The sequence below is a fragment of the Dromiciops gliroides genome, chromosome 2 (assembly GCF_019393635.1).
Source record: "Dromiciops gliroides isolate mDroGli1 chromosome 2, mDroGli1.pri, whole genome shotgun sequence".
Taxonomy (NCBI): Eukaryota; Metazoa; Chordata; class Mammalia; order Microbiotheria; family Microbiotheriidae; genus Dromiciops; species Dromiciops gliroides.
The window spans coordinates 35,527,467-35,542,472 of NC_057862.1; the positions used below are offsets into that span (position 1 = coordinate 35,527,467).

The window sequence follows — 15,006 nt, forward strand, 5'->3', positions numbered from 1 at the left end:
ACCGTGTTTTCTCGTGGGGCCCGGGGAAGATGACGGCCGAGGCTACGGTGGGAGGCCCGGCTGATTGGAGAGGCCAGAGTCCCGGCCTGGAACTGACTGCCCCTGAATGTGACTGACTAAGGTCTCCAGGCAAGAGTCTGGCCCTGACTTGGGAGGGATGGAGGAGGAGGGGATGAGTGAGCAGAGTGACCCAGGAGGAGCAGGAGGTGAGGAAGGATGGGACCTTAGGAGAGGAAGAGAGATGGCTTTTGGAAGTGGAGGACAGGTGAGACCTCAGGAAGAGGGGGGAGGAGATTATGAAGCAGCACAGCCTTCCCTTCCATTTACACGCCCACAAAGAAGGGTCCCACGTGAAGGCCCCAGTGCCAGGCGCCTGGGCCCTGGGCATATTTACCCTCCCTTGGCACAATCTGCACTTCCCCTTTTCTTTCCTTTTCGGAAAAACTAGCTCCAGCTCCACGAGGCCCATCCCACCTCCAGACCCTGAGGGCTGTGGGGCCCCACCCTCAGGCTGAGCCAACAATACACACGAGGGGCAAGCCCAGAGGGTGTGGGGTTTTGCTTTTTATTATTAAGATCAAAATATTAGTCCCACCATGAACTTGCTGTTCTCAATAAATAGCAATAACTTACGTTTGTTTGTTTGTTTGTTTGTTCGGCAAAGGCTCACACACTCTGTCCTCCGTCCACTGATAAATTAAAACATTTGCAAGAAAAGTCTCTTTCTCCATATATTTGGGGTTCGGTTCAGTTTTGGTTTGGTTTTCCAGCAATCATGCGATTTGGGGTTCTGGGTTTTCTTTTCCTTTTCTTTCTTTACCCTCCCCCCCATCCCTAACCAACAAAAGCATTTTTTAAAAGACAACAATCAGGAAACCAAAATGAGCGGCCAGTTGGAGCAAAGCTGACCCCAAAGCCCAGAGTGGGCCATAGGGAGAAAAGGAGAGGTCAGCCGCCCCCAACTTCCTGCTGCGAATTGGTTTTCTTTCTTTTTATAAACCACCAGGTGAGTTGGGATTAGGGAAGTCAGAAAGCCGGATTACATGGTATATTGGGGGAGGACCGGGGAGGGGTGAGGCCTAATCCTGGTAAATCCTCAATTTTGGTTTTGCAAAAATAAACCCAGCAGAGATGGGGTTCTCCAGTCTGAAGAAAGAAGGTCAGATCCTGGTGCTTTTGGCAGTCGAGACAGTATCTCTCTCTTTTGTCTCTTTCTCTTTCTCTCTCTCTCTTTTTCCTTTAAATAGCAATAATAATAAAAAGGAGAGAGGGTTTTCAGAGAGCTGGAATGGCCTGAGCATGGGTGAGTCTCATGCAGGGAGCATGCGAGATCCACGGGACTTGGGGGCCCACAGGCCCCAGGCTCCTCACGTCTCCACCGGGCTGGGCACCATGCTGTTTGGAGTGTCTGGGAGCTGGGAGGATAAGGAGGTCACGTCGCTGCCAGAGGAGTTCCCCAGGGAGCCTGACTCAGAGAAGGACACCTGGGATGGAAGGCAAGAGGGAGGGAGTAAGGGAGGAGAGGGGTGGGAAGCAGATGCCCTGGCCATGGTTCCTCCTGGCCCCTCCTACTAACTCTGCCATGTGGGTCTGCAATAAAATTACTTTTAAAATAAATGGACTCCTCTCCACTGAGGCTGACAGCCCCCTCCTCCTCTAGGCTAAGCCCTCCGGGTCAGGGCCCTCAGCAGAGGGAGGTTGGGTCCTCTGCCCCCACAGGACCCTTAAATCCCAAGCTAAGCACCCATTTAGCGGCTGAAGCTGAGCTCAGAGGCAAGGGCCAGTCTGGGCCTTCACCTACCACCCCCACACCCTATCACCTGCTGCTCAGAGCTCCCCTGGCCATCCCCCATTCCAGTCCAGCTTGAGCCGAGTAGAGGATCTGTGCTGGGCCTGTACCCACATCCTGCCATGGGCTAAGGAGGGGGAGGAATGGGAGAGCGATGGGCGGTGGAGGGAGGAGACGTTGGCAGGGCAGAAGAGAAGCTGAATCGGGCTGTGGGAGGGGGAGGGGAAGGGTCCTCACCAGTTGCTGGAAGGCTGGCTGGTCTAGGTCACTTTGCAGGGCAAACTCGCTGAGGGCTTTCCAGGGCGGCTGATAAGTCTGCACCTCGACTGCACTGCCTTGCACTGCACTCTCATGGCGGATGGGGCTGCCAGCCACCAGAGGCGTCCCAGTCAGACCCTGCAGGCTCTGAGATCAGCATCCGGGAACACGTGTTAGGGACCCCAGACCCAAGCCACTTCCCCTCCCACCCTTTTCACTTACTCCACACCTGAAGGACTGAGCCCTGTCCCCAGGCACTCAGAACGGCCCAGGGCAAAGCTGCTGAGGAAAGCCCACGTGCCCTACCTGGAGCACACAAATAAAGTGGCTCATATCCCCTAAGCCCCAAGCCCCAACCCAGGGCTAGTGACCTAAAGAGCTTTGAGACCTCAGACACCAGCCTGCTCGCTCCCCCTCTCTCTGTCTCTCAGTCTCTGTCTCTGTCTGTCTGTCTGTCTGTCTCTCTCTCTCACACACACACCCCACCTGGAGCGTCCAAGGAAGTGCGGGTTTCAAGCCACTGCTAAAGGCACCAGGTTAATTCAAATACTCCTATAGCCTTTGAAAGAGCAAGCGTTTCACCCACTTCCCCGAGCTCAATAGTAACGATGATTCTATAGGGACATGCATAGGCATACGTATAGGTGTGTACATATGCCACGCACGGTCAGTGTATTTGTGTGTGTCTACACCACCCGCCCAGCATCCGCAGCCACCCCCGCGCGCGGGCCTCACCCACCGTCTTGTCGCTGTGCTGTTGCTGCTGCAGCTGCTTCATGAGGATGGATTTCTTCTTGTCTTTGCAGCGTTTGTTCTGGAACCAGACGCGGATGACTCGCGGGCTCAGCCCCGTCATCTCCACCAGCTGCTCCTTCATGAGCGCGTCGGGCCTCGGGTTGGCGGCGTAGCAGGTCCGCAGCGTGTGCAGCTGCTTTTCGTTGAGAACCGTCCGCACCCGGGTCGTCTTCTCCGTCTGCTTGTGCACGTGGGGTCGGAGCGACGGCTGCCGTCCAGAGCCTGGCTCTGCTGGGGCACGGGGGACGGGGGAGACAGAGAGCGGGAGAGAGCCCCCGGCCCGGGGAGACGTTAGCGCCGAGCGCGGGCCGCGGCCCCCGGCGCATCTCTCACCTGCGGGAACTCCTTCTGCTCGGCCCGGGCGGCAGGAGGAGGAGGATGCTTTGCTGGAGGGAAGATGCTTTGGAGGTTCGATTGATTTCCTTTAACCTTATTGCCATTTCCTTTTATAAAACAATTTCCACGCATTGTTTTGCTTGGCTTTTCGCTGAATTGAGGGCAGGGGCTTGTTTTATTTGGGGTTTCCCGGGCCCAAGCTTAGCCCAGTGCCAAGCACATCGTAGTAATTAAACAGTGTTTGCTGATCGGCTAATTGAACTCGTATGTATTGTATTTCTCTCTATCCCTTTACTTGTCCCCTAAATTGTCTGCCACCAGCCTACCTAGTCATCTTTCAATAGACAAAGAAGACTCCAAACTTACAAAGGAAGCTCCACGCACACATACCCGTCCCCCTCCAGACCCCCCCACCCCTCCACAAACACACACACACCCCTCCACCTTAGGCCATCAGAATGAGCTCAGCCTGTCGGCGCCCTCCCTCATCCACAGCCCCTGAGCTTCTTCCTCTCCCGGACTGTCTCTCGTCTCCTGCCAGACACGGAAAGCGCTGGCAGCCGAGAAAAATGCTCCGCAGGGTACGGTAGCCCGGGCCCTGAACAGCTCTCTGGACTCTGCAGACATTGCCTATGATCTTTCCTGGCCCTCTCCTTCCAGTTTCCCTCTTTCTCCCAGTAAAACATCCAAGGGGGCTTAGAGGAATCCTTCAGATCGGAACTGCCGGAGTAACGCTGGGGATACTGAAGGTCCCAGGCTTCTTCTGGCCTGAGAGAAGAACGGAATGGGGGGGGGGGGGGCGGGGGGCGGAGGAAGAGGAAGAGAGAAGTCCCGAGACCTCTTTTCCCCTCTCAGTCAGAAGCCAACTGGGCTGGAGGCTGGCATGCCTTTCCTCTCCTCTCTCCCCGGCTGGTTATTCAGGGAGCCCGGATTCTGGTCTTAGTATAAGGCAGGCCTTCAAGGCCTCCGATGGGTGGGAAGGGGGAATATATCTCTGTTCTCCTGGGCGGCTCCAAAATGACTCCTCTGTAGCTGACCCACTCCCTGGGTCCCTTTCCCTTCCTGCCACTGTGTCCTCCTCCTTCTCCCAATCTCCTTAGGCCTCCCTTGCTCCTTGTTCCAACCCAGACGGATTCTTTCTCTTCCAAGCTGTTCCTCACCTAAGATTCCTACTCTCTTCTTCAGGGCTTTCCCCTCTCCTGGGCCTCCTCTAGAACAGGCTCCTCAGGCTTGGAGCCCAGCCTCCACCTCCTGGGACCCCAGGCTCCTTAGCTTTCTTGAGACAGGGCCTCAGCTCCTTACAGTATACCAGAGTGGAGGAGAGGAGTCTTGGAACAACCCGTCTGAGGTGCTTAAGACCAAGGGGAAGTGGGGAAAGACCTTATGAGGGACTTAAAATAGGGTCTGAGGCACTGAATGACAGCTAGGGGCCCTCGGGCCCTGAGTATCCACTAAGCCAAATTAAGTCACTTCTATAGTTCTATCCAGTGAAAAACACTGGTACCCAGAGCTCCACTGTATATTCTCCACATATATTCAAATATCAGGGGGAGGGCCACTCTGCTAATTCTGCACCTTCAATACAGAGATAGGGAGAGACAGAGGGAGAGGGAGAGAGACAGCAACAGAGGGAAAGGGAAAGAGAGGGGGAGAGAGAAAGAAACGCAAAGAGACACAGAGAGACAGAGAGAAAGTATATCCACTGTGCATCTTTGTCAGTCACTACTCTTATCTGTGCCACAAACACGGACTCAAACAGCTTATGGTAAAGTGTGGTCTAGTGTCTAGTGTCCCCAGTACTACAGCCAGCTTGTTGTCAATTGAATAGGTTCACTTCAAATACCCGGCACCGAGGAATACCGGGCACCCCACCGAGACTGTAGCCCTGACTTTCAGATTGTACCTGAATTACCAAAACACTGAAACCTCTGTCAGGAAAAGGGGCCCCTTACATGGAGGGAGATGGCATTTTCCCTAGAGAGGCTTCTCCAGCCCACATGCACACTGCTGTGTCTGTCTACCAGAGGCCCCAGTGTGTGGCTGCAAGTATTAAATTACTCAAGGCCTTTCTCTCTCTCTCTCTCTCTCTCTCTCTCTCTCTCTCTCTCTCTCTCTCTCTCTCTCTCTCACACACACACACACACACACACACACACACACACACACACACACACACAGAGATACACACACACAGCCATCACACCCATACACACTGCCCATAATCATCATCTCCAAACACCCCAGATTAAGGACCTTCCACATCCCTTACCTGACAGATGTAGGCCCCTGCTGCTTGGTAGGTGTCCTGGGCTCCGAGGACTCTCCGCCGAGGCCCTGTCCAGCAGGAGGCTGTGATCTGCCCGGCATAGAAGCTCGTGATCCCTCAGGGAGAATTCATCCCCGGGCAGCAGCTGACGACTGCAGACCGAGCAGCGGAAGCACTCGATGTGATAGACATTCTCCCGGGCTCTCATCACCAGGTCGCTGCTGCTGAAACCCACCTTGCATTTGGCACACTTGATGCCGAACAACCTGCGGAAGAAAATGGGGAGGAAGGGGAGTTCAGAAAGTCAGTGCTTCTAATTGCCTGCAAGGAGTGCCCAGAGAATTCCTGTCTGCTCCCTGGCCCCAGGATAGGCTTTGCCTTCCCGCAGGCCCGAAGCTACTTCTCAGAGCAAGCTAAAACAGCAATGGGCCCACCGGCTAAGGGAAGAGACAAATCCCGGGCCTCTCCAGATTTAATCTGCTCAGTTCCGTTTCTGCCGGTTTCCTTAATTTACACACACACACACACACACACACACACACACACACACACACACACACACACGCAATTACACACACAAAAATATCGACACATTTACACACATATATTCATATAGTTGCACGTATTACTATATTCATCTATATCTACATATTAAAGCACGGACATGCACACAAATACTGCTACATATTCACTTCTATTCACACTAATATATTACAAATATGCATACATATATACACAGGGAAAGACGCTTAAAAAAAAACCTGGGGGTTTCTCTTTCTCTTTTTGTCTCTGTCTTTCTCCCTCTCTTTCTGTCTCTCACTCTGACTGGTTCCAGGGCCACCATTTCTAGGTCACTACTGACCAAGTACAGGGGAAAAGCTTGGCAGAATGTATTGGATGATACCATGGGGAGCTATTGTTTTCAAATGACAAGAGCTCTCAGCCTTCCTGGAGAGGATCCCTGCTCCGGCGAACAAACCGGAGAGGGAGACGTTGCAGTGCCAAGGAGGGAGAAAAGTTCCTGAGCAGCCCCAGGAGCTAACACTAGGAAAGGCCCAGGCGGAGAGGTGCGGGGTTCAAAGAGGGGAAAGACTGCCCAGGTGGACAGGTTTGAAATGAGCGCTGAAGAAACAGAGCCGGGGACAGGGGGAGACAACCACGGTCATGTTCCAGGTTGGGGCTTTTCTTTGGACTGATAAACAGCAAGGCGCATCACCTGATGTAGTCCCTTTTACAGTATGTCTTGCCGTTTCTCACAAAACACGTGCAGGTTTCGTCCAAGTACTGGCTGCATTCGGCGCACTTGAGGCAGGCTGCGTGCCACTCGAGGTCCGGAGAGACCTTGAGGATGTACTGGTCGTGAATCTGACTCCCACAACCGACACACATGGCAATTCCGGACTTTTCTACCAGGGGAAACGAGCAGAGGAGGCAGATTCAGGAACCCACCATCATCAGCTGCTGACTTTCCGAACGCATTTGCAACAGAACTTTTATTTATGTTTCTCTCTCTCTCTCTCTCTCTCTCTCTCTCTCTCTCTCTCTCTCTCTCTCTCTCTCTCTCTCTCTCTCTCTCTCTCTCTCTCCTTTCTCTCAAGAAAATCACGACCACCCATCTTCATTATCAGGAAAAGGACACTGCACTTCTAAAGGTTCCAGCATTTGAAAGAAAAATACAACCCTTCAAATTGGCGAAGGCTTTCCTCCTTCTACCCAGATATTTTCGTTTACGGTCCCTTGGACTTTTCTTTATTATTATTATTTTAATCAAAATAGCTCAGTGCTAACTAAGATGAAGACGAAAAGCAGCCGCGAAGAGCTCATTTAAGCCTTGCCGAGCGCCGGGCTCCCTGGCCCCGGCCGCCCCGGGCCGCTCGGCTGAGTGCACCCGGGGCTGCCGGACTCGGGCACTACCAGACACTTAATGGCCACAAATCCAGAGCACTCGCCCCCGCCGGCGGACTGGTACAATTCACAATTACAAGGCGACATTCTTGCTTTGGAAAGCAAGAGGAGGCAGAAGAAGCCCGCTCCTCCCGGCTAACCTCAATCAGCCCCAGTGGGGGGCACGAATAGTCTGACCCCCAAATATTAACAATATTCCCCTCCGGGAGGAACAATCCCGGGACCCGGAGAGGGGCTGGTAAAGCCGTCTGAATATTTGTCTCCCCTACTGCCTTGTCAAAGAGAAGCCACTTGTAGACGCCGCTAAGCATATATATCGGGAATATTTTCTAGTATCATGCACACATACACACACACATACACAACACGCGCCGGCAGGCACGCGCACACACACACATAAAAAGACTTACTCTTGGAATGATCCCCCATAGCACCCAGAAAAGGATAATTAAAAATAATATCCACCATGCGCAAAGTGTTACGATGCAGACAGAAAGATGGTCGGGTTCGTCCAGCCTCGGCTCTTTGCTAACTAACTCCTCCAGTCTGGAGGACTTGGGTGGGAGAGGAATTCTGCACTGGCCCCGCACGCCGCATGACATCAGCACGCTCCCAGCCCCCAGGGCCCAGAGCCTGGGGGCGGGGTCTGTGACGTCACACCAGGGTTTAGAAATTGGGGGGGGTGGAGGCGGGAAGATGGGAGAAGAGGTGATGTGGGACGGGAGGGAAGGAGTGGGGGGCGCGCAAGGAAGATTGGCCGAGGGGGAATGGGGGAGACTTGATTGGCCAGAGTGAACAATGGAACGCGGACACCCCCCCCCCCCGGTAATCTACAAGAATTCTCTCCAGCTCCCCTAGTCCAGTCAGCAGAGAAGGTCCGTCAGTATTTAGCGGAGTCCCGCGACAGGGAAGCTCTCTCCCTCTCTGCTCGCCCGGTACCAGAGCCTTCCTGGCCCCAGGCAGCCGCTCCTCCCCTCCGCTACCCTATGTCCCATTGAGGAGATGAATCTGACATTAGGAGAGCAGGAACATAGACCAACGCCTCACTTACTACTTGGGTCTGTTCTCCCAGCCTTTTAAAGGGGGGGGGGGGGGGAGGGAGGAACACACATACACGCACACACACGCGCGCGCACACCACCTTCTTGGGGCGGAGGTGGCTGGCTTTGTTTTGATGAGACTGAAAATCACCAAACCACTTACCGGTTCTCCCTGCGCCTTCCTCCCGGAGCTGCGGGCTGGAAAGGCGAACTTGGCTAATGGTGATGTGAAACGTTTCTGAGCATTCTCATGTAGCTCCCCTTCCCCCTCCCAACATCTGCCCGATGTGGATGTAGGTGCTGACATTGGACAGGGCCAGAGAGAGAGAGAGAGAGAGAGAGAGAGAGAGAGAGTTGTTCTCTCGCTGAGGTTGGGAAGGAAAGGTTAGGGTGGATGCTGATCTTGGCTTTCCAAAGTTTTTCTTTTTTTCTTTTTTTTTTAAGGTTGAAATAGACTCGACCAAAATATGATACATTTATTATATGTTAGCAGAATGTGGCAGTTCCTGCTGGGAAGGATGGGAAAGTCGTTTAGAGATGTTTTCCGCTTTTAGGGCAAATTGCTTTTTGGAAACAATTCTGTATTGTTCGTAAACCAATAGGAAGGGGAATAATGAGACAAGAGAGTTGATTCCCTGAAACTATGATCAATTCTGACATTGTTCCTGGATGGAATGTGTCAATCTACTCCCCTCGGAATCCTCTCATTACCCCGATCTTTGATGCACCTAAGTGCTCCATAACCCTTTGGAATGTAAAATCCTCGGGGATATGGGTCATCCTTGCTTTAGTGTTTGCATATCTAGAACTCAGTACACTTCCTGGCACATAGTAGAAACTTAATAAATGTTTATTGACTGGCTATTCTGCCCATTGTTGTTCGGTCGTTCAGTCGTGTCGGACTCTTAGTGGCCCTGTGGTAAAGATACTGGAGTAGTTTGCCATTTCCTTTTGCAATGGATTAGGCAAACCAAAGTTAAGTGACTTGCCCAGGGTCATACAGCTCGTGTAAATCTGAGGCCAGATAAATAAAAAGGATAAATGCCTGTTCATTAATTCTTTCTTTGCATGATGATGTACATAGCGGGCTTCGGAGAGGGGAAAGGGGAAAGGGGAAAGGATACAACATTTCTGAGCTAAAGTGTCCCCCGATTTGTTTTTACTTTTTTAAAATTAAAATGGTTTTCGTTTTAAAAGGTTGTTGGACTCCTGCTATAGATCCTAAGCACAGATACTTGTAAAAAGACAAATCAATTAAGTCTTTCTTTTCCTTTCTTTCCTCTTCTCTCTTTACCTTTATCCTCTCTCTGCCTCCCTATGTGTGTCGGTGTCTGTCTCTGTCTCTCTCTGTGCAGGTCTCTGTGTCTCCCTCTTTCTGTCTCTATTGTGTGTTTTTGGGGTTCTCTCTCGGTGTCTCTCCCTCCCCCCCTTCCTCCCTCCCTTCCCCTCTCATTCTCACCCAGCTTCTCTCCCCTCAGTATAACACGTGTGTTCATTCTAGAGCCTTCAGGCTAATTTCATTTTGAACCTTTCCCAGAAGAGCCTTCCAAGGCATTGCTGATGCTGGAGAACATAACCCAGATTGGAGCTGCTTGAGAAAAACTTTCCCCCACGCCCTAGTATTCGGGAAGAAAAGTCTAAGAGAAGCGGAGAGAGAAGATGGATCCAAGCTGTGACTCTGGAGTAATGAGATCTCACAGTTCCCCACCTCCCCCACCTCCCCTCTTAGCTTTGCTGCTAAGAGAGGAGATAAGCTTAAGGGGCTTCTTGCTTCTGGCGCCTCACCTGTCTTTTACCTACTCTACTGTCCCCCCAAATTCTCCTACCTACATACAGTAACAGGAACCACAATAATAACATGAAAAATAATTATTCATTTACACAGGGTCTCATGTTCTGCAGAGCATGTTACAGTTTATTATCTTATTTGCCCCTCACAACCACCCTATGATGTACTTCAAATTATCTCCATTTCAGAAATTCGGAAACCAAGGTTCAGAAAAATTAAACGATTTGTCACACAGCTAGGAAGTATCTGCCTCCGGACTGGAACCCAGGGCTTTCTGATTCCAATTCTAGAACTCCAAAGGGCCCTGGATTTAGAGACGGGAGGCAGCAGCGGTGGAATGGACCCGAAATTACCTTCACCTTACTGAGGGTCAGCTTTCTCATCTGTGAAATGATCATAATAACTGGGGTATGGGGGGGGGTGAGCCTTGTAGGACCCATTTAAAGGATTGCCGTGAGGATCAAATGAACTACTAATAAATGTCAACAGCACTTTATTATTTGTATACCTTAGGAACCCAGGCATGGAGCTCAGAGATCATCTCCTGGATTCTTAACCTGGGGTCCGAGAACTTGTTTTTTAAAATTATAACTATTCTCAAAAATTGGTTTTCTTTGTATTTTATTTTATGCATTTATAAACATGATTTGCATTCCCTCTATTTTATTTTCTGTATTTACAAACACGATTCTGAGAAGGGATCTACTGGCTTCCCTAGACCGCAAAAGGGGTCCAGGGCACAAAAAAAAAAGGTTAAGGAAACTGAGGGCAAGAGGTGCTGGAAAGAATTTGGTTTTGGAGACAAGGCTCAGTTAAATTGTCACTTACTACAAGAGGCCTTTCCTGTCAGTCAACAAACATTTATTAAGCACCTACTATACTATACTATAGCACCGTAATAAGAGCTGGGATACAAAGGCAAAAAAAAAAATAGTCCCCGCCCAAACTTCCAATCGAATGGAGGAGACAACATGCAAACAAATATGTACAAACAAGCCACATAGAGGAGATAATCCAATGGAGGTAATTAGCCAAGGAAGGCACTGGCGTTAAGGGGACCAAAGAGGGCTTCCTCGGCTCTAGCCGATAGGATTTGAGCTGGGACTCCAGTGGTTTTGTCCTTATTTTCTCTATTATTTGTAATAGCTTACCTGCCGACATGTGATTTTCTCCCCTGTAGACGGTAAGCTCTTTGAGGACAGGGACGGTTTCGTTTCTATCTCCGCATTCCTGGTGCCTGGCGCAGCAATTGTGACAGAGTAAGCGCTTAATAAATGCTTGTTGAATTGAATGGATTTGTAGCAGCAGAAACTCAGGATTCGAACCCAGGTTTTCTGCCTCCGCATGCAGCGCCCTTTCTACTGGAAATGAAAGTTATTCTTTTTCCTCCCCCAGCCTGCCTCATCCCCACCCCTGCCCTTGGCCAGGGTCTAGACACCTCAGCTCTGCTCCGGCTTTTCCCCTTCCCTCCCCCCTACAGCCAAAAATAAACAAACGAAGCTGGCTGGGTGGGAGCAGGGGCTGGGGGAAGGGAAGGGAAGGAACTTCGCCCTGGGGTGGGGGGGAGGGCGGGGGGGGGGGCAAAGGGGGGGTGGAGTAGGGGAGCTGCTGCCGGGGGTGTTCGGAGGCCTCCCAGGGCCAGAGGGACTAAACAGCCGGCAGTGCTGAGCCCCGCCCCCCATCCTCCTTCTTCTCCTCCTCCTCCTCTGGAGAGGAGAGCAAAGGAGAGGATGTCACTCGAAGGACCATCAATAATTCAGGGCCCCGCGCAGGGGCTGCTCTGGAGCTGAGCAGCGCAGCCCAGCCTAGGACTCGGGCTCCGGGGCTGCTGGAATCAAGGACTCAGAGAAGGCCCCGAGGTCAGCAGTGAGAGCCGGGCAGCCTGTGGGGCCCAGGATCCAAGCATCCACTACTTAGCCAAGTCTCCCCACCTCACTAGGCCTCAGTTTACTCATCTGTAAAAGGAAATGGATGGACTACATGACCTCTAAGGTTGCGTTCTAAGACGCCGTGGCCCATAATGCCCAAGGTCGGATGGAGAATGGGAGAAAGAGTCAGGAAGAATAGGGCAGGGGGACTGATGTGGAAACACGATGCCCAACCTCCTGGCAAAGGCGGGTGGTGGACTCGGGGTGCAGAATGAGGTGAGCGTTTTTGGACATGGCCAACATGGGAATTTGTTTTTCTTCACTATGCATATTTGTTACTAGGGCGTTGCTTTTCTTTTCTTTTTTCAAAAGACATGGGAGAGGGGGCAGCTAGGTGGTGCAGTGGATAAAGCACCAGCCCTGGATTCAGGAGGACCTGAGTTCAAATCTGAATTCAGTCACTTGACACTTACTAGCTGTGTGACCCTGGGCAAGTCACTTAACCCTCATTGCCCACCCCACACCCCAAAAGAGCAAAAGACATGGGAGAAAGGGAGAGACAGAGACTGAGACAGACAGAGACAGATACAGAGAGACAAAGATAGGTGGGGAGGAGGTTAGGGAGGGAGGGGAAAGGTGAGGGAAAGAAGAAAGGAAAAGGAATTCCTTTTTTTTTTTTAAATACAAACAATGGAAGGAAGACCAGAAAAAGGCACAAAGAAGCAGGGCAGTTTTGAAAGCTACAGGTTGGTCTAATTATCCTTCAAAAGAAAAGCAAGCTGTGGGTAACAGAAATCTGTAGTTTCATGTAGAATCCTCCTTTTCTGTCCTGTGGATATACAAATACCCATTCAACTTGATTTTTTATGTAAATTTAGAATATTTTTAAAAACATTTTTTTAAGCCAGGAAGAGAACTCAGGTGTCCTTACACCTAGCTGCATTTCTAACATATGCACTATTAGAGAAGAAAGGGACCTGAGAGATCCTCTAGTTCAGAGGTTCCTAACCTTTTCTGTGTAATGAACCGTTGGGTGACACTCTGGGAAAGGGAGCCCTTTTCAGAACAATGTTTTTAAATGCATAAAATAAAATACAATAACAAAGGAAACCAATTATGTTGTTATCAAAATAGCTTTTAAAAACACCTTAGGGCTAAGTGCCCCGATCTAGTTTGACCCCCCTCATTTTACAAATGAGGTTTTAGAGACACTTGTGAATGTCTTGGAGAAGTGAAGAAGAACCCCTTGTTTTCCCAGGCCTTCTATAGAGAAAGGGGAAAAAAGGCTGAAATTGCCCACAACCGTGGGAATGAGAGGCAGCTGAAGGATGCTCTAGTTCCTAGGGTGTGGCTGCCCACACTGGGAGAAAGGACTTGGCCAGACATCTCCAGGCTGCCTCCACCTCAGCCAGGAAGTCTTCCCAGAAACTGCCTGACTGAGCCTCTCTTATGATAGAGCAATAGCTAAAATCAGTTGTATCCCTGACTCCCTGGCCATGTTAGAAGCTGGGAATACAAAGAGAAAAATGAAATGGTCCTTGCTCTCAAGCAGCTTAACCCCCTCAACACCAAACCCTCTGTGGCATTTATGGTAGGTGTGTGATGCCACGTAAGTCACTTCATCTTCAGTCTCAGTTTTCTCATCCATAAAATGGACATTCGTACACCACGTATCTCTTGGTTGTGGTGAGTAAAGTTCTTTCTAAACCTTAAAGTCATGTCCCAAAAATGACAATGACCCAAGCACAGGTCGGTTTTCTGCAAGAATCAGAAAATGAAGTGGATGTATGTGCCCATTTGGACAGAAGGAGAGTTCAGGACCAACCCAAAACTCCTGTGTGGAGAAGGGAAAATATGAATTCCTTCAGCAGAGTGATCCTGGATTTTCAATTTAGCCTCCTACTCAAAGAACAGAGATTTACTGGTTGGTGTCTGCCTTGGGAGAGTGGGGAGCGGTGCTCTGTGGTCAACTTCAGGTTTAAGAATTTCAAAATTTAAAAGTTCAGGGACCGGACCTTTTTAGAGACCGGAGAGAATTGCCCAATGAAGAGTAATCCTCAGAGAAAGAACTGGATTTCTCGTCTAGTTCCTGGGAAACATACTACTGGAAGACCAGAGACAGTGGATCGTATGGATGGTGATGGTTCCCATCACAAGGAAATTGCTTACTCAGCAGCCCCAAATTATGTTTTCCTTCTTGGGGGATTCCATGATGAAACCATGAATCTGGGAGGGACAACGTAGGACCCTATTGCAGGGCTATGGATCCACCAGAACAGCAAAGGTTTGCCCCACTAGCAACTCCAAGTTCAGTGAATATAAGGACACTAATAACCATAGAAAGACAGAGTAGTGCAATGGATAAAGAGCAAATCTTGAAGGTAGGGAGACCTGGGTTCAAATCCCACCTCTGATACATGCTTGCTGTGTAGGGAAATTTTTAAAATGCTTAAGTTGTAGAGAAGGTGACAATTATTGATAGGGGTACTTTCCTCACCTGGGAGTTCCCAATATTAATAAAATCACATGTTCAGCATCAATTCCTTTTCCCTAATGATAATCATAGAATTATAGATCTGAAATGGAAAAGAACCTTAGAAATTATCTATCCTAACCCCTCATTTTGCAGTTCTCTGAGGTCCAGAGAGATTAAGTGAGAGGGTCCACAGGTAGGCAATCAAGATGGTGACTTGAGTCCATGTGATATGAGTATCAGATGAATGAACAGGGGATGTTTATCCTGAAGAAGAGAAGACAGGGTGAACATACTAGTTGGCCTCAAGTATTTGAGGTACCATATTGTGAAAGAAATATCCCATTGTTCTGTTTGCCCACAAAGGTCAGAACCAAGAACAATGGATAGAGGGGACAGAAAGGTTTCATGTTGGGAAGGAGTTTGTGTCCATGGGAACTATCGGAGTGGAATGGGTTGACTCAAGAGATGGTGGATTCTCTCTTCT

The 15,006-nt window shown here is 50.2% G+C and overlaps 1 protein-coding gene across 1 annotated transcript; it reads right to left on the reverse strand.

The window, feature by feature from the left end:
• Nucleotides 1–1,367: 1,367 nt before the first annotated feature.
• ISL2 (ISL LIM homeobox 2) lies at nucleotides 1,368–7,817 on the reverse strand. Its single transcript, XM_043980104.1, has 6 exons — nucleotides 7,760–7,817; nucleotides 6,661–6,850; nucleotides 5,448–5,710; nucleotides 2,787–3,070; nucleotides 2,027–2,194; nucleotides 1,368–1,484 (listed from the first exon to the last, which is right to left on the reverse strand). Exons 1-6 carry the CDS (start codon nucleotides 7,815–7,817, stop codon nucleotides 1,368–1,370), a joined length of 1,080 nt encoding a protein of 359 aa, XP_043836039.1.
• Nucleotides 7,818–15,006: the final 7,189 nt, after the last annotated feature.

What these genes read in the sequence shown, in the direction of transcription:
- ISL2 (XM_043980104.1), bottom strand. Translation starts at nt 7,817, where the DNA reads ATGGTGGATATTATTTTTAATTATCCTTTTCTGGGTGCTATGGGGGAT. An exon ending in AACAGCACAGCGACAAGACG is followed by an intron (nt 2,195 to 2,786) that starts GTGGGTGAGGCC and finishes TGCTGATCTCAG; the next exon opens with AGCCTGCAGGGTCTGACTGG. An exon ending in AGCCAGCCTTCCAGCAACTG is followed by an intron (nt 1,485 to 2,026) that starts GTGAGGACCCTT and finishes CTTCCATCCCAG; the next exon opens with GTGTCCTTCTCTGAGTCAGG.